This window comes from Stenella coeruleoalba (assembly GCF_951394435.1).
Source record: "Stenella coeruleoalba genome assembly, chromosome: 2".
Taxonomy (NCBI): Eukaryota; Metazoa; Chordata; class Mammalia; order Artiodactyla; family Delphinidae; genus Stenella; species Stenella coeruleoalba.
This window is the reverse complement of record NC_137147.1, coordinates 148,133,949-148,156,160: the sequence shown is the minus strand read 5'-3', so window position 1 is coordinate 148,156,160 and position 22,212 is coordinate 148,133,949. Positions and strand designations below refer to the sequence as shown.

Here is a 22,212-nt window from a genome sequence, read left to right as displayed (position 1 = left end):
TCACCAACAAAACTTCCAGCCTACTCTGTCTGCCCTCTCTTAAAACTGAATGGCCTTAAGAGGAGTAGATTCTCAATAGAAAAGTCACTTTTTCAGGAACAGGCACTTCCGACTCCATGCAAAATGAGGCCAAGTCAACAAAACAGCAAAGACTTGGCTAATGCAAGCACAAGCTAATTTATTATGATTGGCCCAAATTACCCACTTTTTTTTGCCGCGCAGGCCAATATCCACAACCGCACTGATGCCTCATGTAGGGCGAACGTTTTCACCAGTAGCTGGTGAGGAGCACGGTGTTTCTCAGCCAAAACCGAGGGAGACTGGAAATTGTGCAGTGCAGTAATCCAAACACCTCGAGTGGATCTCAGTCTTTAAAATCTATATCTCGTATGAAATTCCTTCCATTTTCCATATTACAAGCTGGGTAAACAAATCTCCGGAGCTCTTCAGGGATGAGCTCTTTTCCAAATACTACAACCACTGCCACCTCCCCATCCCTCAGTCCAAGGTTGAACCACACACGACCCAGTTCTGAAGGGTCACATCTAGCTGACCGCCTCCCAGCTGGCCTTTAAAGAAGCCGCGCGCGGTCGAGCAGCTCCGAAGTCCAACTTCCGGCCACAAAATAAGAGGATGTTTTCCTCCTGGCCACACCCTCCTAGCCTCGCCCTCCACGCCCCGCGCAAGAGCGCGCGGGCGCGCGGGAGGGGCGGGGCCGCATAGGCGGCCGCAGCCAGTTTCGCCCTCCCTCAGCGGCGCGCAGGAATGCCCCGGGCCCACGGACAGCGCGGCGGCGCGCGCGCTCGCTCCCGGTGCCCTCCTCCGTGACGTGCCTGGCCCAGGCCGCGCAAGGGCGCTGTAGCTGCCAGTGCCGCTGTCATGGCGTCTGAGGCGCTGTCTGAGGAGAACCCGCCGCGGTCTCTTTAGAGCGAGGGGCGGGCGGCTGGGTATGGAGAGCGGCCCTGAGAGCCTGCAGCCGCTAGAACACGGAGTGGCCGCCGGGCCGGCGCCAGGGACAGGTTCTCCGCAGGAAGGGCGACAGGAGACCAGGCTCGCCGCTGGGGATGGTCCTGGAGTATGGGCGGCGGAGAGCAGCGGCGGGAAGGGGCAGGGGGCGGCAGCCGCCGGGAGGAGCCTCTCGGACTCGGCTTCTCCCGCCGGCTCGCCTCGGGTTCTCGTACCCTGCAGCTCCCTCCCGGACTTGGACTTGAAGGGGAGCGATTTGGAGAGTCCTGCTGCCCAGAAGGCGCCTCTGACAGGGCAGCACAAGGTGACCGCCTCCCCGGAGGCAGCTGAGGCCGGAGCCGACCATGAGTTGGTTCCGGCCGGAGAGGCGGGCGCCCTCGCGGATCCCGCCGGCACCTGCCGGGCAGAGTCGGCGGCCGCGGGCTCCGAGGAACCCAGCAGCGGCGGCGGCCTCAGCAGCAGTTGCAGCGACCCGAGCCCTCCCGGGGAATCGCCGAGCCTGGACTCCCTGGAGTCGTTCTCTAACCTGCATTCTTTCCCGAGTAGCTCCGAGTTCAATAGTGAGGAAGGAGCTGAGAACAGGGTCCCCGAGGAGGAGGAGGGAGCGGCGGTGTTGCCCCGGGCTGTGCCTCTGTGCCGAGAGGAGGAGGAGGAGGGGGGGGAGGCAGCCCAGGTGCTGGCGGCCTCCAAGGAACGCTTCCCGGGACAATCTGTTTATCATATCAAGTGGATCCAGTGGAAGGAAGAGAACACACCCATCATCACGCAGAATGAGAATGGCCCCTGCCCTTTACTGGCCATCCTCAATGTTTTGCTTCTGGCCTGGAAGGTACACTCCGCAGCTTTCTATTTCTTACAGCTTTCGGGGAGGGGGAACACGGGGCGAGGGAGCTGCTGCCTGTCAGCTGATGGCTTCTTCCTTTTTTTCCCTCATTCATCAATCCGTCCCTTTTTCTTCTTACATGAAACTCGTTCTGAGACTCTCTTGTTGGAAGAGTGTTCTCATATGTATGTCAGAAAGAATTGCCGGCAACCTCAGGTCTCTCTCGCAGTGTTTAGTGATGAACGTTCAGCATTCAGCTATGGCTGATATACTTGGAAACAGCCGGGACTAGGAGCATCCTAAACCCTTTGATTTATTTTTTTTAACCTATATTTTTCTGTGTTATTCCTTCTTACTGACTTTATCACATATGCAAAAGAGTGGAGAAATGGGGAAGGTCATCTTCAGAAGTTACCATCAATCCGTGATATCAGGGAGCAAGTTTGATGGTTACGTTTAGTCTATTTTCCAACTCCTGCTTGCTCCATTTGGGTGTGGATACTTAAGGACATGGTGCTGGGGAAGATGTGGCCCCTTAGACAAATTCCATTTAAGGAAAAGCAGTGGCCTGAGACCTAATTACCATAACTTATTGGTTTTCAAAGATTGTTTTTATTTTATGCATGATTTTTACTTGCCTCATTTTTTTGACTCTACTTAAAGAGTCTGGCATTATTACCAGTAACCACACATCAGAATGTGTTAAGGGAGCTAAAATTATAACAACTAAAATAAGAAAAGATATATTCAAGTTAAAGGAGCAAAAGAGGGAAGGGCCCTTCAAAAGGAAGTATATTGAGGACTCAATATATTGGGGACCTGTAAATGAAGTGTCTTATTTAAGCTTGCAGTTTTAGAGTGCTGAGAACATGCATCTTAGAGTACATATTTTACTTTTAAATTGAGAATTGTATCTATAGATAAAATGTTCCCTAGAAAAAAATAATCTGGATTATTGTGACTAGTTAGGAAGAAAATCAAGTAAAGGAAATAGTGTTTATTAAGTCCCTTCATCTTCCTTTCTAGCAAGGGCTAATGCAAAAGAAATAAGATTATATCTTACCAGTATCTAGTACATAATGGCACTCAAATGTGTTGAGTGAAAACTGCCTGCTCTTGAAGAGCTGTTGAGCTATTTGGAGTTGCAGCATCGACTTACTTGAAATTACTAAAGAACAATGCAAGACAATACACTATAAATGCTAGGTTATAGGAAGCAGATTGAAATGCATTAGACATCCCCAAAGGGGAAGTTTTCCTTTGGTCTGGCATAGTCCCAGAGAGCTTCATGGAATTTTTAGATCTTGAAGGAAGCTTTTAAGGAAAAGTAGGATTTAAAATAACAGGAAAATGGAATTCCTGGGAGAGGGAAGGGTATAAATAAAAGGGATGAAAATAAAATGGATAATGTGTGTGTGTGTGTGTGTGTGTGTATGTGTGTGTGTGTGTTTTGGATGACAGGAGCGGTAAGTTCATATTGCAGGATAATAGAAAATAAGATTGAAAAGGTGAAGAGCCCCTTGATGAAAGCCCTTGAATGTCAGACTAGGGAGTTAAATTTCATCCTATGAGCCAAAGTCCCCAGCCTTTCTGTCAGAAGGAGTAACAGTTTCCTTTAGGCTTTTCTCACTTCCTAGTTTCTACATAGTACTGCAGAAGTTCAGAGGAAAGAGCAAGTACCATGGTCTCAAATATTTGGGGATAGATGAGCATTGAATTGGTCTTTGAAAGACAGCATACATTTGCGTTCCCACTATATGTGAGGTACTAGAAATACAGAGGTAAGTAAGATGCACGTGTGCCCTCATGTAGCTCATTGGTAATGGGGAGACAGACATATAAACAATAACCACATTGCAATGTAGAAGTTCTAAATATGCTATGGAATTACAGAGAAAAGTGTAATTGGGAGTGGAACATGTCAAGGGAAAGCTTCACAGAAGAGGTAACCTGTGTACTGGGTCTGATGGATGAGTAAGAGAAGTTCCTTCGAGGCAGAGGGAATAGTGTGTTCAAAGATGCTGAAGCAGAAAAAGGTATTTTCTATTTGGAGACTCCAACCTTGCTTGGAGTGCAGTGGAGGAGGAGAAGGAAATGGCAGTAGCAGGAAATAAAATTGATAGGTGGGTTAGACTCTGAATGAGCAGGCATGCTAAGGTACTTCGAGATTGTTTTATAAATCTTTGGCTCTTAGCCTTTTTTCTGCCTCAAGGCTATTGATGCACACAAAAACTAGTCATCAGTAATCATCAGTGATTGATGGGGAGATCGATTAAGAGAAGCAAGTTTGGATAGAGCAGTGTTCTCAAAGTGAGCCAGGGCTTCTGAGGTCAGTACTGTTCATAATAGTACTCAGTTTTTTTTTGCCTTTTTCGCTCTCATTCTCTCAGTGTCAGTAGAGTTTTTCAGGCTGTATGATGTGTGATGACATAATTGCTCTGACAGTTAACAGAATCTGTGCTCGTGCGTTCTTGTGTTTAAAATTTTTCTCAATTTTTATTTCTAGTATGGTAAATCTTGATAGATATAATCCACTTAAACAAGAGCTCTTTGTGATCCTAAATAATTTTTAGGACTGAAGAGGGTCTTGAGACCAAAAAGTTTGAGAAATGCCGTAGTAGAGAAAAATAGTAAATAGGGTATGAAGGTAGTTGTCAGATTTCAGAGGACCCATCATTAGACATGTTTAGACTTTATATACAGCTGATAATAGGAAGCTACTATAAATTACTGGATAGAGAAATGACATAAAGAAAGGGGTCTTTTCATTTGAGATTTGACTGGAGGTGAGATTGTAGTGAGTGTAGCAGGAAGAATTGATGAGGATAGCTCTTTTGGATGGGAAACTCTCTGCCCCTTCTCTCTGTTGAGGATAATGTCACAGCCTAAATGATGAATTGATTGCTATCTGGATATAGGAAATGAAGGATGTGACACTTTTTCTAATTGGGTAATAAGGATTGGTTGGATCATTCAAAAGGTAGAGAATGTGTTTTAGATGGGAAAGTTGATGTCAGAGTTTGGCTGTGTCAGGTTGGAATTGTCTGTTAGTGGGACATAAAAATATAAATGTTCATTATGCCTCCAGAAACATAGAATGGGCCTCAGGAAAGACGTAAAAATTATGAGAAAAATTGAACTGGAGAATTATTGCATAGATATAAGTATGGTATCAGTGAGAATACATGAATTCTCCAAAGAGAGTGGTGAATAGTTCTCAACTATTTGTCATCCCAGTATATGTGAGGAACTGCAAATTGCCATTATAAACATCCTCCCTCTATTTTCTCACTCCCTCTTCCATCCAGTTCTCCAGTAGACATAGAGAAAACAGAGGAATAAAGAGGAAAACAGAGGAATAAAGTTGCTGGGGAGAAGGGAATGCTAAGCAGTAAAGATGAGAGAGTGTAAAAGAAATCAGTATAGGCACAGTTTGAGATGTAAATGAGAACTAGAGATAGGACAAAGTCATGATAGTAGTGTGGGAGAGAGACTCTAATTTAAAAAAAAAAAAAAGGTCAGTTATCATTGTTAAATGCAGCAGCATCAAGGAACTGGTGGAGTAGGAAAGATTTTGCCAAAAAGGACAGATATGAGAACAAGGTCGCTAAAAAGTCAGGATAACATGGAGTCCTCAGAATAGGTGGTAAAATTCTCTTCAGAGGAAAACAACAACAATCTTTTTTTCTGAAGTAATGGAAGGAAGATACAAAGACAAGGTCATGTTAAGATAGAGAGACATGAAAATTGAGGACTCATTCTCCATTTTGTCAGAATAACAGATGATCTCATCAGTAATAGCTATTGAACTTGCCAGTAATTAAGGAGAGAAGTTGTAAAGCATCGAAGGGTGAATTTTGTGAGAAAATTATGTTGTGTTTTAAAGAAGTTCTCATCTCATTGAAGATTATGCCTAGGAATTTGAGGCATAAGCAGAAAGTACTCAGTGGCCATGGATAAATTGGGGTATTCTTTTAAAACTTCTAGTATGTCAATTTTGCTTCCACCCCCCCCAAAATAGTTCTCTCATCTCTGGAAATAGGAGCAGGAAGAATGTCTGGTTAGGATTATCATGTATTGGGCTTTTCAAGGGTTGATTCATGGAGAGTCAATGGAATTAAGAATTGAAAGTAAAACAGTTGATCATCTTTTTTGGGGGAGAATGAAGTAATGAGAAAAATCAGTAAGGAATTTCCTAGCAGTCCAGTGGTTAAGGCTCTGCGCTTCCACTGCAGGGGGCACGGGTTCGGTCCCTGGTTGAGGAACTAAAAAAACAAAAAAATCAATAAACTGAATACATTAGGAAGATTTGAGTGATTCAAAGGAAGTAAGTGCCATGATGATTCTGGGTGAGAGATGACAGTTAAAATGATCAAACATGGTAAGTACTGAGTTGGAAATGTTGGAGTTTTAATGAAAAGTGTTGGTTTAGGACTGATGGAAAGTAGGTGATCATCACTCATCTGTAAAATAGTTGAGCTGTGATAATCCAACAAATCAAGAAAGAAGGAAATCTGTTCATTAAATTTAATTCAAGCTCAAATTTCTAATTCTCTTTAGCCGACACCAGGTAAATTGACCCAAATTGAAGTCTTAGAATACATTTTCATTTTGCTTCTTTATTTTAGACTTTTTTTTGGTGTTTTTTTAATAGTTTTTCTTTAATCTTTCATAAAATAATGCCATTTTTTATTTGAGGGCTGTGGCCCAATTAATCAGTTGTGTTTATAAAAATCAAGTCAGAAGATATATAAAATATAAAATTTACTTTCTGATGTTATTGGCCTATGTTATAAATACTGAAGCAGAGTGATGGGTACTTGGAAGTTCATTATGCTGTTACTTTTTGCTTTTCCATATGATTCAAATTTTGCATTATGAAACATTTTTAAAAGCTTCTGCCTTAATATTTTTATGTTTATGAAGGTATTACTTTAATAATAGAGGGAGTCCCTGCTTTGTCACACTTTTGTTTTCTTATAGAAAGAATATAGGTTCTAAGGCCCACATACTCAAAAAAATATATATATATACACATATATATATATAACTTATACTTTACATTATAATAGAAGACATATAGCATTGTAATATCTAATCATTATGTATCTAATTATTATGTAGCATTTTAGTGGAAGACTGAATGCACTATTCTGATTTAAGATGCTGGAAGCACATCCCCTCTCCTCCCTAATCCTTTGGGTGGGAAATTCTTCCTCTTCTTTCTTTGCTTAGCAGGTGCTGAGACGATCTCCTACTCCACATCAAGGGAGGAACAGCAGGATTCTTAAGCAAGTTTGTTTACCTTAGGCTTGTTGTTCCAGACATTAAACCTAGAAACTATCAATATAAAGTAAAAATTGATACATTTGATTCAGTAAAAAACAAAAAACTTAAGGTTAAAAAAAAGAAAAAGGACAAAAAGATACCCCTTCCCCAAAAAAACTTCACCAGGAACTAAGTCAAGTCAAAACACACACTACAAACTAAGGGAATTATCTGCTAGATTACTGTATGTGTCTAAGGGCTAATTTCTTAATTTACAGAGAGCCCTTATAAATTAGAAAGAAAAAGATGAGTGACCCAAGAGCAAAATGAGCAAAAGGCCATTAGCAGAAAATTCAGTGAAGTTCCAGCGGACATATCCTCTGTCTCATTATCACCTGCAGAGGGTGAGCTTCTTACCAGAAAGCTTTTGCTCTAATTCTCCCTCCCTCCTTGATGACTTTCTTTTCTCATACCTTTTCACAGATACCTCTTCTTACTTTTGACTAGGTTTTACCTTCTTTTTTTACTTCCTGACTCATAGGAATATTGCAATTGCACAAATTTTCTCATATTCCCCTTTTCCTAAAGTAGGCACAAAGCTCTTTTGAGGATTTCCAAGTGTATTACTTATAAAAATGGAAAAACAGATGGTGAGCTGAAGATTCCATCTTAGCCTGTGCCCACCCTGTTTGTTTTTTAATATAGATCCTGTAAGAAGAGATTAAAAACTTCACACAGTGGTAGAGTTTTGTTTACACAAAAGGTGCAAGCAACACTTCCGAGGCTTTCATTTCCAGTCTCTCCTAAGAATTAGGATTGGTGTAATATCTCTGGGTTTGTGAGATAAAGTGGATATGGGCAGATGAGATTATGAATACTCCCTGTGTTAGTTGTCCTATTAGTGATGTCCTCATTTTCTCCTCACCCTTTGCTATGAGTAGTCCTTCAGTGGAAAACCTTCCCATTCTCCTTCCATCGTTGTCGCTGTTAAGTCCCAGGTGAAGGACATTTGAGCACAGGTGGTATCAGTAATCCTAGGGCTTTGAATAATAACAGTAAGTACTCAATTATTTTTATGTCCAGATACTATGCTAAGTATTCTACATGTATTATATGCAATTTCTCTTTTTTTTTTTTTTTGTGGTACGCGGGCCTCTCACCGTTGTGGCCTTTCCCATTGCGGAGCACAGGCTCCGGACTTGCAGGTTCAGCAGCCATGGCTCACGGGCTTAGCCGCTCCGCGGCATGTGGGATCCTCCCGGACCAGGGCACGAACCCATGTCCCCTGCATCGGCAGGCGGACTCTCAACCACTGCGCCACCAGGGAAGCCCCTATGCAATTTCTCTTTTAATTTTCTCGACCACATCAGGAAATCCTTGTGTAGATATTGTTCCTATTTTACATACATAGAAAATTGAGGTGCATAAAATGTAAATAACTTACCCAAGGTAAGTTTATACCCACTTCAGAACCTGAGCTCTTACTTCAGATATTTGGTTGGAAAGTTGAAATTCAAGGTTACAGTAAGCCTGGTGGACAATAGGCCTGGGACAAACCAGGGTGGAAGAAGAGCTAGTGATAAAGTCAGAGAAGCAGAAATAGACTTCACGATTCCTTAGAACAAATCCTGGGGATCTGTTCTTTGTACAGATTCCTTCTGTTTTTAGCTCCCTGTGTTTTATGCCATGTCCTCTCAATTATCTGACACTTCCAATTTCAGAGCCTTTCTTGAGTTCTGTGGTGAACGAGCTTGCCTTTACCATCAAAGTTTATTAAGTATTTTCTTTGATATTTTCAGTAGTTAAGTTTTCTCTCTCCTGCCACTACCCTAGTTCAGGCCACTTTCATCTCTCTTCTGGACTACTTTAGTAGCCTTTTAACTGTTCTCTTGTCTTATCTTATTCTCATCTGTCTTTCAAGCAATTAATATAAATGTTTCACTGTCACTTTTTCTTTGGGTATATTTTCAGCATGGTAAGCTTGCTGAGCTGCTTAAATATAAGTCCAGTGAAATTTGAACTAAATATGCCTTTTTAAAAAAAAGTTGTATTTATTTATATTTATTTATTTTTATAAACTTATTTATTTATTTATTTATTTTTGGCTGCCTTGGGTCTTCGTTGCTGCACGTGGGCTTTCTCTAGTTCTGGTGCGCGGGCTTCTTATTGTGGTGGCTTCTCTTGTTGCAGAGCATGGGCTCTAGGCACACTGGCTTCAGTAGTTGTGACTCGCTGGCTCTAGAGCGCAAGCTTAGTTGTGGCGCATGGGTTTAGTTGCTCCACAGCATGTGGGATCTTCCCAGACCAGGGCTGGAACCCGTGTCCCCTGCATTGGCAGGCGGATTCTTAACCACTGCACCACCAGGGAAGCACCAAGATGTCTTCTTTTATTATACATCTTTTACTGGGAAAATTTCACTGGAAAAACATTCTTCATTGTTCTAAAACCTTTGAATTGCATATAAAATAGGACATTCTTGAAAATCTAATACATGTGAATATATCTGCAGTTTCTGATGGTTTTAAATAGTTTTAAATAGGCCTCGATATTACTCTGAGAATGGGGTCTAAGTTCTGATAAACATTGAGGGTAAAGGTGTTTCAAATTGGCCGAAGTTGAAAGTTGTCTCTTATTAAATTTTCCTGATTTGAAATACTGATGGCATGTAGAAAGTCAGTTAGATTTTTAGTATTTTTAAGTACAGTAATTATTCTTAATAATAAATGAATATTACCTCTAAGAAATTAGAATATAAAGTATGATGTATAATAGCTTATAATACATGTTTATTTGCTGGAGCCAGAATTAAAGGCATGTTGAAAGGATCCTTAAGTTTTTTAGCCCTTATTTTGAAAAAAGCTGCATTTCGTCTCTTTGATTCCCATTAATAATACTTATATTATAATTTCTTCACAATTTCAACTTAAAAAAATTACGAATACTATATGATTTGCCACATATTCAAAATCAGTGAAACTTGAACTGAGAAGAAATTTTTTTTTTTGGACGTGCTGTGCTGCTTGCAGGATCTTAGTTCCCCAACCAGGGATTGAACTCACACTCCCTGCAGTGGAAGTGCAGAGCCCTAACCATTGGACCACCAGGGAATTCCCAAGAAATTGTATGATTTAGTGATCCTTTTTACCATAAGTAATGCAAAAACAGACTACAGCACAGGAATCAAATAATTCACGGACAAATTAAAAATATTTGTCTCCTGGGACTTCCCTGCATGGCACAGTGGTTAAGACTCCATGCTCCCAATGCAGGAGGCCCAGGTTCGATCTCTGGTCAGGGAACTAGATCCCACATGCATGCCACAACTAAGAAGCCTGCATGCTGCAACTAAGGAGCATGCGAGCCGCAACTAAGGAGCCCACCTGGTGCAACTAACTAAATATTAAAAAAAAAAATTTTTGTCTCCTGAGTTCCAGCTCAACTTTCTGTTTGAATGTCAAACTAAATTTCACAGTTATGAAGCAGACATCATTTTCTTCTACAAACTTACCTTCCCTTACCAAATGTCTTATTTTTATTAAATATATGGATCTTAAGTTTTAGAGTTCCCTTAGCCGTAGAGTCAACTTCAGTTTTTCTTTTCCCATCATCCTTCACTTTTCACTGGTCACAAAGTTCTGTCAGTTCTTCATTTAAAATATATTTCACGGGACTTCCTTGGAGGTCCAGTGGTTAAGACTCTGTGCTTCCAGTGCAGGGGGCACGGGTTTGATCCCTGGCTGGGGAACTAAGATCCCACATGCTGTGCGGCACAGCCAAAAAAAAATACACACGCACACACATATATATATACATATATTTCAGATAACGTTTTATATAAGATTTCATTGAAAGAAGGTGTTGCTGTTTTTAGAAGTCTGTATATTAATTTTGTATCTTGCAGTTTTACCAAATTCATTGATGAGTTCTGGTAGCTTTTTGGTGGTGTCTTTAGGATTTTCTATGTATAGCATGTCATCTGCAAACAGTGACAGTTTTACTTCTTTTCCAGTTTGGATTCCTTTTATTTCTTTTTCTTCTCTGGTTGCTGTGGTTAGGACTTCCAATACTATGTTGATTAAAAGTGGTAATGGGAATTTCCTGGTGGTCCAGGGGTTAGGAATCCGCACTTCCACTGCAGGGGGCACAGGTTCAATCCCTGGTCCGGAAACTAAGATCCTACAAGCCACACTGGATGGCCAAAAAAAAAAAAAAAAAAAAAATGGTTGAGCATCCTTGTCTTGTTCCTGATCTGAGAGGAAATGGTGAAATGCTTTTCACCATTGAGTATGATGTTAGCTGTAGCCCTGTCATAAATGGTCTCTATTATGGTGAGGTATGTTTCCTCTATACCCACTTTGTTGAGAGTTTTTATCATAAATCGATGTTGAATTTTATCAAAAGCTTTTTTTTCATCTATTGAGATGATCATATGATTTTTTGTCAGTTTGTTAATGTGGTGTATCGCATTGATTGATTGTTGCAGAGCACGGGCTCTAGGGTGTGCTGTATTCAGTAGTTGTGACACGCGGGCTCCAGAGCACAGGCTCAGTAGTTGTGGCACACGGGCTTAGTTGCTCCGCAGCATGTGGGATCTTCCCGGACCAGGGCTCGAACCCGTGTTCCCTGCATTGGCAGGCGGATTCTTAACCACTGCGCCACCAGGGAAGCCCCAAACTGTATTTCTTGAGTACTTATTAATTGGTATTCTAATTAAACATTTAACAATGTTCTTTGGCTGGTCATTTTCATACTTACCATTAGCTATATAGACTGTTCCTTATTTCTTTGTTATTACTGGGTCCCCTGCATTTTTTTCCCACCTCTCCCCTATATCATAATTATAGGTATCAAAATCTTGGCATATCACTTTTCAGATGTTTTACATTTCTGTTCAGGATATTAACACTTTAAGCAGGTTTTGTTATTTTTATTTTTGGTCTCTCTTGAGTCTATTCTCAAGTACACTTCACTCTTCGAATGACTAAGAATTACAGAATAATTGGGCTGGATTAATGATGTTTTATCCTATAGTTGAATATATAGAGTTGTAGTAGCTATTTTCTTTTGTTAATTTAAATATTCTTTTGTTAATTTAAGTGTTTAGTATTAAATATTTTATTTAAATATTTTAATAGAAATCTAGTTAGAATAATTAAATATTTATAGGATAGGACATAATTTATTTTCCTAGATAATAAAAGCTTCATTTTATTTGGACTCTATTAATTTGAAACTGTGTGTGAATATGTACTGAGAAGTTTTGGTCAAATTTTAGGAAGAATATTTAAACTACTTAGAGTACCTTCCAGATGTCCTTGAATACATTAATTTACTTATAAACAATATGTTATAGATTATTACTAAAAGAGGACCATCTGAGAACCTAGGTCATACTTCATTTGTTTGTCTGTTTTTCATCATAAGGTTTAAAATTTAGAGATTCAGACAGAATGCCACAATTTAAAATTCTGTATCCTTAGCTAACTTTCCCATAACCTGTTTTTTCTTTAATAGACTCTAAAGAGACAAAGGAAAGAAAGTCTTACGATCATTAACAAAATCTTCAGCATTTGCTTTTGTGGTGATGGTGGTAGAGGGAAGCAAAAAGAGAAGCAAGCATTCAGGAAGATCATTTTGTGGTTAAAAAAAATTAAGATCTGTTGATGGCTCCAAAGTATTAGTGGGAGGGAGGCAGACATTTCTTCACTATTATACTCTTTTGTCCCTAGCTTTAGTGAACATCCATAATATTTTGTTGGCTAAGATTCGGGAAATGAATATACCGCTCAGTATGCTTGGGAATAGTTAAAATATTTGCGTATTTGTTGTCCCACTTCTAAAATCTCTATAAAGGTTGTCATTTCCTATTTCAAATGTTTGAAGCAAGACATGATAGGCAGTTGTTATTATTTGGAAATTTCAAGACTAAACCCTGAAATCATCTATTTGTAGAAATCTGGGATTGTAGAATGTATTTCCCAAATACATACACTTGTTAGTGCCTTGGTTTCTTATTGACAGTTTTATAGTGGGATTACTACATTGACCAAAAGAGGATAAGCTATTTGTTTATGGGATTTTCTGGTGAATATATTTCTGCACTGAATTTGTCTGGAATAAAAGAATATATAGGTCTCATTTAAGAAGCATTGTTAGGTGAAAACTGGACTTTCAGAGTGGTCTGACAGTTATTCAGAATGTAAATATTCACAGTGTATATAAACTACTGGTTTAAATATCAGACCTTCAAAGTGGTATTGAAACACCTTGATAAAATATTATCTAAAAGCAGTTAAGATCATCTAAAGCAGGGATCAACATACTTTTCCTGTAAAGGACCAGATAGTAAATATTTTAGGCTTTGTGGGCCATATCGTCTCTGTTGCAGATTCAGCTCTGTTATTATAGGGCAAAAGCAGCCAAAGACAGTACATAAACAAATGAGAGTGACACCCAATACAACTTTATTTAGAAAAACAAGCAGGGGACTATAATTTGCCAATGAGTTTCAATTTGAAAAATATGCTCTTTATGGGAACTCTCTGTACTTCCTGCTGAATTTTTCTGTAAACCTAAAACTGCTCCAAAAAAAATGTCTATTACAATTTCTGGGACTTTCCTGGTGGTCCAGTTGTTAAGACTCTGTGCTTCCACTGCAGGGGGCATGGATTCTATCCCTGGTCGGGGAACTGAGATCCCGCATGCCATGCGGCGCAGCCAAAAAAAAAAAAAAAAAAAAAAGTCTATTACAATTTTAAAAAGTGTCCTAGAAAATAAGAATAATTTAGAAACAAGTAATGATCAAAACCTCCATGGCAACTCTTGGTTTTCACTGAGTGATAAAGCCACTGGATGACTAACTCATAAGTACCAACTGTCATGTATGCTTTCAGAGGGTCTAAAACTGTTCTGTTTTACAGGGATCTTTTTTAGCACTTACTTTATTCATTGATTAAAACAAAAAATTGTGACATACTGTTACTACATTTGGTAACATAAAGATCCAGAGCACCTTCTTCAATACTTGTTGTTGGAGAAATTGCTGATTTAAAAGATCCTGAAATAGTAATTCCTGAGGAATTTTTAATTATGCTGCTGTTCTGTCATTGCTATGTTAATTATTTTGTTCGAGTTTGCATCTTACAGTACTTATTTTTCTTCCATGAATATACCAAGGAGTATGCTTTTCAATAAGTCATCTAAAATATTTACAATCATTGGCTGTAATATCTGTGTAAATCATCTGATAATTCATTTGAAAAATTCATTTAGACTGTGTTGCAGCTGACATGACTTTTGAAACTTAAATATGACTATAACGTATATATCTACTTTTAACCTTTTTATTGTGACATATAACGCATACAGAAAAGTACATAAAACAGAGATGTCCAGTTTAACAAGTTATCATAAAGCAAACAGTGGAACTACCATGCAAGTCAAGATATAGAGCATTGCCAGCACCCCAGAGGCCTCTTACGTGTCCTGTTATGACTATAACTCCTTCTCTTATCCCTAGGGTTAATCACAGTCCTAATTTTTATAGTACCCATTTTCTTTTCTTTATACATATACAGCTCTAAACAGTAAAGTTTAATTTTGCCTGTTTTTAAATTTTACAGGTTGACTCATATAGTATGAATCCTTCAGTTTATGACCATCCTTTATACTGTATTCATTTTAGCTACTCAACAAAAAAAAATGGCCCGGGTAGACTGAAGTAATAGAATACTGACCTGTGTTAAGCCTGTCTTCAGTAAAACTGCTGCATGGGTGACCTGTCAAAACATGTTCGGTGCCTCTTCCTGCCCTTAAACTGTATTTTCTATCATGCAGGACACTGCTGCAGGTACATAATGACAATCAGGATGGGTGACGAAAGGCATAGCACTTGGCTTTGAAAATAGATTTCTCATTGACTCTCTGAGATCTTGTATCACCCTGTAAATTTTATGGTGATAGGATTGGCTTTGTTGTATTAAAGATTAGTTACAAAGATTTTTAAATGTGAGTGTTGTATACCTATAGAAGATACATATAATACACATACATACTTGTGTTTCTGACTGAAGAAACACTTTAATTATCTAAAACATTTGATTTTATAGAAAAATACTTTGTTTTTCAGGTGAAACTTCCACCGATGATGGAAATCATAACTGCTGAACAGCTGATGGAATATTTAGGTTAGTGTTGAAAAGTGAATGATTTTTATATTTCTTTCAAAATAAACCAAAGTTTTCAAAGCTAATATATTACCAAATTTCACCTTTTTGAGGCTATTTTTAAGTTATAATTTTTAATCTCTTAATTAAAAAATTTTATCAGTATGTTTCTGTTATTGGATGCCTTCTTTCTGACCAGCATTAAAATTCTTTAATATAAATAAAGAGACTAGTGACATCTAGAAAACAAGGTACATATTAATTCCAATAAACTACAGAGTGGGAAATGGCACAAAAACTCTAACATTGAATGTAGGTAGTGTTTTAAAATATTGAGTAGACTTGAATTAAAACCCAGGAGGTGATTTGGAGCAGTGCTACCCAAAATATGATTCATGGACCTCTGTCAGTCTTTAAAATGTTAGTTACCGGTCTGCAATGAAATAGAGGCTTATACTAGAGTGTAAAACATTTTAGTCCATCTGAAATTTTTTGATGGCCAATTTTTCTTGATGAAGGAAGCAGTGTATTGAATTGCATTCTTATGCAAGATTCTTATTTCAAAACAGACCATACTACACAGTTTGCAGACCAGTTGCATTGAGTAGAACTTGTTTACAGAGTAGGTTGTTGTATATCACCCTGCGGTCTTTTACAATTTAGCAAATAAGAATTTATATATTTATACTATTACCAAATCGGAAATCTTAATCCATATTCTTACAGTTGTTTAGTAATTAAATTTTTATTTTAAAAAATTTTATTAGCTGATTAGTTTATTTATGCCATTCCAGACAACTAGCTAACTGATTTTTTTTTTTGTGAGGTGTAGGTTTAGTGAAGTAATTGAGATTAGAGCTTTTGGAAGACCTTTTTCTTTCTTTTTTTTTTTTTTTGCGGTACACGGGCCTCTCACTGTTGTGGCCTCTCCCGTTGAGGAGCACAGGCTCTGGACGCGCAGGCTCAGTGGCCATGGCTCATGGGCCTAGCCGCTTCGCGGCATGTGGGATCTTCCCGGGCTGGGGCGCGAACCCTTGTCCCCTGCATCGGCAGGTGGACTCTCAACCACTGCGCCACCAGGGAAGCCCTCGAAGACCTTTTTCTTTATGTAATTAATGTCATTTAATCCCACTCACTGGCTAGGGAACCTCATAGTTAAGTGTAGATTACTTTCAATATCTAGATGTCTGGAAATAGAATTTCTATTTAAACCTCTTTTACTCTAGCTTGGTGATTCTTAAACTTTGTGGTTTCTAAATTATATTTCATGGAAAAGGCTGAAATATGCTTAGTGCTTTTGATGAACAACCAGTATGACTGCCAAGGACTGTGCAAAGGGGAAGTATTAGGAGATGAGATTAGAGGTAATGGGATCATATCGTACAGTATCCTAGGCTATTATAGCAACTTTGACTTTTGCTGTGGGTGATTGGGAAGCCATTAAAGGATTTTGAACAGAGGACTAATGATCTGACTTTGAGTTTAACAAGAATTCTCTGGCTGTTATGTTGAAAATAGAACTTAGTAGTGTAAAGGCAGAAGCAGGGAGATTGGTTAGCAAGCTGTTAAAACTGGCAAAAGATGGTGGTGGCTTCAAGCAGGGTAGTAGAAGTGGAGATTATAAAATATGGTCAGATTCTGAATATAGAGCTGACTGAATTTGCCGATCAGTAGAATGTGGAGTGAGAGTGAAGTCAGGGGTTACCCCATGATTTTTGGTTTGAACAACTGGAAGGACAGAGTTAACATCAACTGAAACAGGAAAAAATGGAAGGAACATGTTTAGGGAGGAATATCAGGATTTTGGTTTTGGGATGTTTATTGGCATTCAAGTGGAGATATCAGGGAGGCAGTGGGATATATAAATGTAGAGTCTAGAGGAGAGGTCTCAATCAGTGCTGTACAGTAAAACTTTCTGTGTCAATGGAAATGTTCTATATCTGTGCTGTCTAGTTTCATAGCCACTAGGCACATGTGGCTCTTGATATCTTAAAATATAGCTGATGTGACTGAGGAACTGAATATTAAATTAATTTTAAATTAAATTTTAATTAATTAATTAAATTTAAATTTATGTAGCCACATGTCACTACTAGTTATTGTATTGGACAGCACAGATCTAGCCTGTAAATACACATTTGGGAACAGATAACATATATAAATGACAGTTATACTGAGTCACAAATAATATGAATGTAGATAGAGAAGGGAAGAGATCAGTAGACTGAATCTTGGATGTGCCAGTGATTAGAAGCTGAGGAAGAGGAAGAATGGGTAGAAGCTCAACTATATAGAAGAAAAACCAAAGACTAATTTCCTAGAATCTAAATGAAGAGTTTCAATGAAGAGTTAGAGATTAGTTGAATCAAATGCTGCTAATAGGCCACGCAGGATGAAAACTGAAAATTGACCGTTGATTGAGCCATAAGGAGGTAATTGGTAACTTCAGCGCGTCCACAGGATAAAAACCTGACTGGAGTGGGCACAGGGGAAAATTAGAAGCCCTTATATATTGTACATAGCCAGTAGGAATGTAGCATAATGAAGCTACTGTGGAAAACAGTTTGTCAGTTCCTTAGAAAGCTAAATATAGAATTACCTATGATCCTACAACTTTACCCAAGAGAAGTAAAAATACATGTTCACACAAAAACTTGTACAGGAATGTTCATAGCAGCATTATAATAATAGCCTAAAAGTGGAAACAACCCAGATAGCCATAAACTGATGAGTGGATAAACAAACTGTGTTATATCCATATAGTGAAACATTATTCAGCCATAAAAAGGAATGTATTGATACATGCTGTAATATGGATAAACCTTAAAGACATTTTGCTAAGTCAAAGAAGCCAAGTCACAAAATACCACTTATTATATGATTCCATTTATATCAAATGTCCAGAATAGGCAAATTTAGAGACAGAAAGTAGATTAGTGGTTGCTTAGGACTTGGGAATATAGGGGGGAAATAGAGATTGACTGCTAATGGGTATAGAGTTTCTATAAGGGGAGACCAAAATGTTCTAAAATTAGATCATGATGATAATTTCACAATCCTATTAATATACTTTAAAAACATTGAATTGTATACTTTAAATGGGTTAATTATATGGTATGTGAATTACATTTCTATAAAGCTGTTTTTAAAAAAAGAAAATTGAAGGAAAGGAATTGAAAAGAGTATTTTAGACAAATAGAAGTATTAGTCTTAGGCAGTACAGATACTTTATCCTTAGCAATAGGAGGGAAGATAGAAGGTATTAAAAATAGATGCAGGTAGGTGGACAGATGTGGGTGTGGTAACTTATAGAAGGTCTTTTGAGTGCTTCTATTTTCTCAGTGAAACGGGAAACCAGGTTATCAGCTGAGAGTGAAGATGAAGGAGGAGTTGTTGAAGATGAGAAGGAAGGTATAAAATAGTTGCCTAGACAAGTTGGAAGTGAATGGGGAGATGAAGTATGATTCCTGGGCATTACCACTGGGGTTAGTGAGACCAGCCAACATTGGCAGTATGATTTCTTCAGTCACACTCAGCTGTATGAGTATAGGCCTGAATAGTGGAGGAGCAGGATTTAACCAGAGCTGGGTTTTTGCCAAGTGAGTATGTTGAAGAAAGAGTCTAGGAAACTGAAGGTATGTGTAGAGAGTGGTTATAATGATGAGCTATAATAGTTAAGTTGCATAAAGAGGAAATGAGGATATAAATATGTTGAAGAAAAATGTGACGGGATTTAGTGGATTGTAGGCCCTGATACAGCTGAAGAATTTTTGGAGCCTGGTGATAACAAAGCTGTATGATCATAGGGAATGAGTTTCTGAGATAAGGTGGAATATAAGATTCTTGTTGGAAAAGAGGCAAGGAACAGAAAGTCCAGGGTATTAGATGGGTCATCTCTATGAGTACTGAAATTATCAAAAATTATGGCAGGATTTGTGTCATAGAGAGGTAGTGAGCTAGGAATGAGGCAGATTGACCTGAAAGTTGGTAGAGAACTATAACCAGGTGGGTGGATAATGGGTAGTATTATATGATAGCATGAGTTTTAAAACTGAGGAGTTTTAGGGAGGAGGGAGAGAAAGAATGACCCTAAGGAGCAAGTAGATCCACCTTCAGCCTCACCGGTAAAGAAGCATGAGAGAGAAAAGACATCACTTGAGAGGGCTGCAGTGTCATCAAGGCAGAGCCAAATTTCATTTAGGCAGAAGATGAAGGAAACCTTAAGAAAAGAAAATACTTAGAAGATTTGAGAGACCATGAGTTCCAGAGGACACTGAAATTCAAGATAGGAATTTAGGAGTCGTTAGTATAATAAAAATGGTATTTAAATCTGTGGAAATTGATGAGATCATTAAGAGAGAAAGTATAAAGAGAGAAGAGACGTGGGTCCAGGATCATCCCCTAAAGTTTCCCAGCATGCACAGATTGGGTAGAGCAGTGTTTCTCCACCTTTTTTTCAGTATTGCCCCCCTAAGGAGCCTTTGTGGACATCTTTGTCCTAATCACTCACTCCAGGAAATTTTAATACCACAGATATACTGTATGTCTGTTCATGTTCTGTGGCCCTTTGAAGGCCACAAACCATTATAATATCTAAGATACTTTTGTCCCTACCCTCCAAGAATCAGTTTTTGCCCCCTTGGCGGTAACATCGCCCCTGCTGAAATGCATGGGTTAGAGCAGCGGTCCCCAAACTTTTTGGCACCAGGGACTGCTTTTGTAGAAGACAATTTTTCCACAGGGTGGGGGGAAGTTTCAGCAGGGGCGACATTTAATATACTGGGCTAAATAAAAGATATTATTAAAATTAATTTTACTTCTTTTTACTTTTTTTAATGTGGCTACTAAAAATTTAAAGTTACATATGGGCTTGCATTTGTGGCTTGCATTATATTTCTGTTGGACAGTGCTAACCTTAAACTGTGCTGCCACTCCACAGCTTCTTATGTCATCCTGGCTCTGCTGTCTGTGCTATCATAGACCGATGCCATTTACCTAACCTCTTGCCTGCTAGTTATTACCATCACTCTACTTGCCTTTTTCTGTTCTACCTTCTGAGACAAAATGAGCTCTTTTGCTGTCAGTTCCCATAGCTAAAGAATGCATTTGTAATGGCAGAGACCCATGAGCAGAGGCAGAGGGCATGTGAATGGAGGTACTAATAGTATAAAAGGGTAAGATTGGAGTGGAAATAAAAGCATCATAAATTATAATATCTCTTCATTTTACAGATGAGGTAACCAAAGCTCAGAAAGATTAAATTATGTGTTCTCTCCATCTAGGCACCTTCTAATATGATTTTTAAAGTGCTGAAAGGCTAGTATTCTCAAAAGTATATCCCTTCTCCCTTTGCACCACTCAAGTGTTTTTGATAGAGTATTTTAAATTCCTACTACTTGTCTCTTCCTTTTTTTTTTCTTTTTCTTATCCAGCAAATATTTACTGATTATGTACTGTGGACAAGTTATTTGGAGGTGTCAACAATACAGTCAATGTGGCTTGCATAAATGTACTAAGAAAATGTTAACATGGTATTTTTCTTGGAAAGAAAATAATTAGTGCATCTTGGTATCTTAAATTTATCTAACTGTTAGATTTTAAAAATCCCTGAGAGAGCAGGACATAGAGTAGAGAATTTTTTAAATTATAGGGAAAAGGAAAAATTGACAAAGTAATATTTAGATTTAGGTAGCTAAAGAGGTTTGGAAGTCCTGGGCGAGGAGACTCATCTACAGGGACAGCATGAAAATAATATGATCCTAATGGGAGGTGGGAGAGAAGTGAGCAAGAATAATGTGAGAAGAGAGATTCTGAAAACTCTGCCTCACCAAAAGTAAACTTTATTTAAAGCCAATCCTGCCAAAACAAATTGTTTAATTTTCTAAGCTATTTGGATTTTGTTCTCTTGAGATTACTCCAGTTCTCTGGGGGAACCAGAGATACTTTTTCATTAATAAGCAAACACTAGTAGAAAGATTGTAAAGAAACCATTAAAGGTTTTCCTAGGTTTTTCAAAGGTTAGAGGAGGAGGGAATTTTAATTTGGAAATTTCTGTTACTGGAGTATTAGAACAGGGTCAAACATGGACATGGCTTGTTGGAGGGCTTTGGCCTCAAGAAAGCAACATGAAAGCTCCTAGTGAGTGCTAGGAGGTCTAAGTGGGGAAGAAGTGTAGGTGGAAGGCAGAAAATGGTTAGGAAGATAAGGTTAAAAAAGCACAACACAAACTAGAATACACACTATGATTTTAACCATCCAAGACAGTTTGTATGATGGTGAGACTAGCATCGTATTATAGTAAGGAAAATGGTTGTTAGGATGATGGTGCTGTCTGACTTTTTAAAAGGTAATTTATTTTATCTTTTGAACATAAATACTATAAAAGGAGGTCAATGTTGAAGCATTTTAATTTTGCCCACAGTTGACTGTGTCTTCTCTTTTCCAAATGCTCACCTGGGATAAGTTACCTACTACCTACTGCCAAACCCTCTCTTCCTTTTTTGGCCTAATGTGGCTGTCAGGTTTTTGTTTCTTAATTTCTGTTTGTCTGAAATATCCCATTAATAGCAAAGTCTTATGGATTCTTTCTTTGAAATTCTTTCCTCTCTCTGTATACTGGTACTTCGGAATGTGATTTATTGCAAGCTCTTTTGTTTCCTCTACTCTCCAAATTAGCCTACATATCAGTGTTATCTTCTTAAAGCACCAGTTTCATCCTTCACTTGTCTACTTAAAAACAGAAAGATTCCCTTATGATCTTTCACAAGCAGCCAAACTTACTGATGTATTATTTATGATTTTCTATAATCTGATCAAGCTTACCCATCCAGCCATATTTCCCACCACTCTGCAACATAAATCTTATGTATAAACCTCCTTATAAACTGCCCATATAGCAAGATGTTTCTTATATTTGCTTTTCCCATCATTCTTTCTCCCTCAAAGAATGCTTTTTCCCCTCACTGCCTTGGCAGGTTCTGCCGATTTTT

At 38.6% G+C, this 22,212-nt stretch overlaps 1 protein-coding gene across 3 annotated transcripts in view; it reads left to right on the top strand.

The window, feature by feature from the left end:
* Positions 1-823: 823 nt before the first annotated feature.
* Positions 824-22,212, top strand: part of MINDY2 (MINDY lysine 48 deubiquitinase 2) — a 112,198-nt gene continuing 90,809 nt past the window's right edge. For all 3 annotated transcript variants that reach the window (XR_013827299.1, XM_079914585.1, XM_079914586.1), the window contains exons 1-2: positions 824-1,795; positions 15,187-15,244. Coding sequence is in view for 2 of the 3 variants with exons in the window: in XM_079914585.1 (XP_079770711.1) it covers positions 950-1,795; positions 15,187-15,244 (904 nt within the window). In the remaining variant the exon portion in view is untranslated. The remainder of the gene's footprint in view (positions 1,796-15,186; positions 15,245-22,212) is intronic.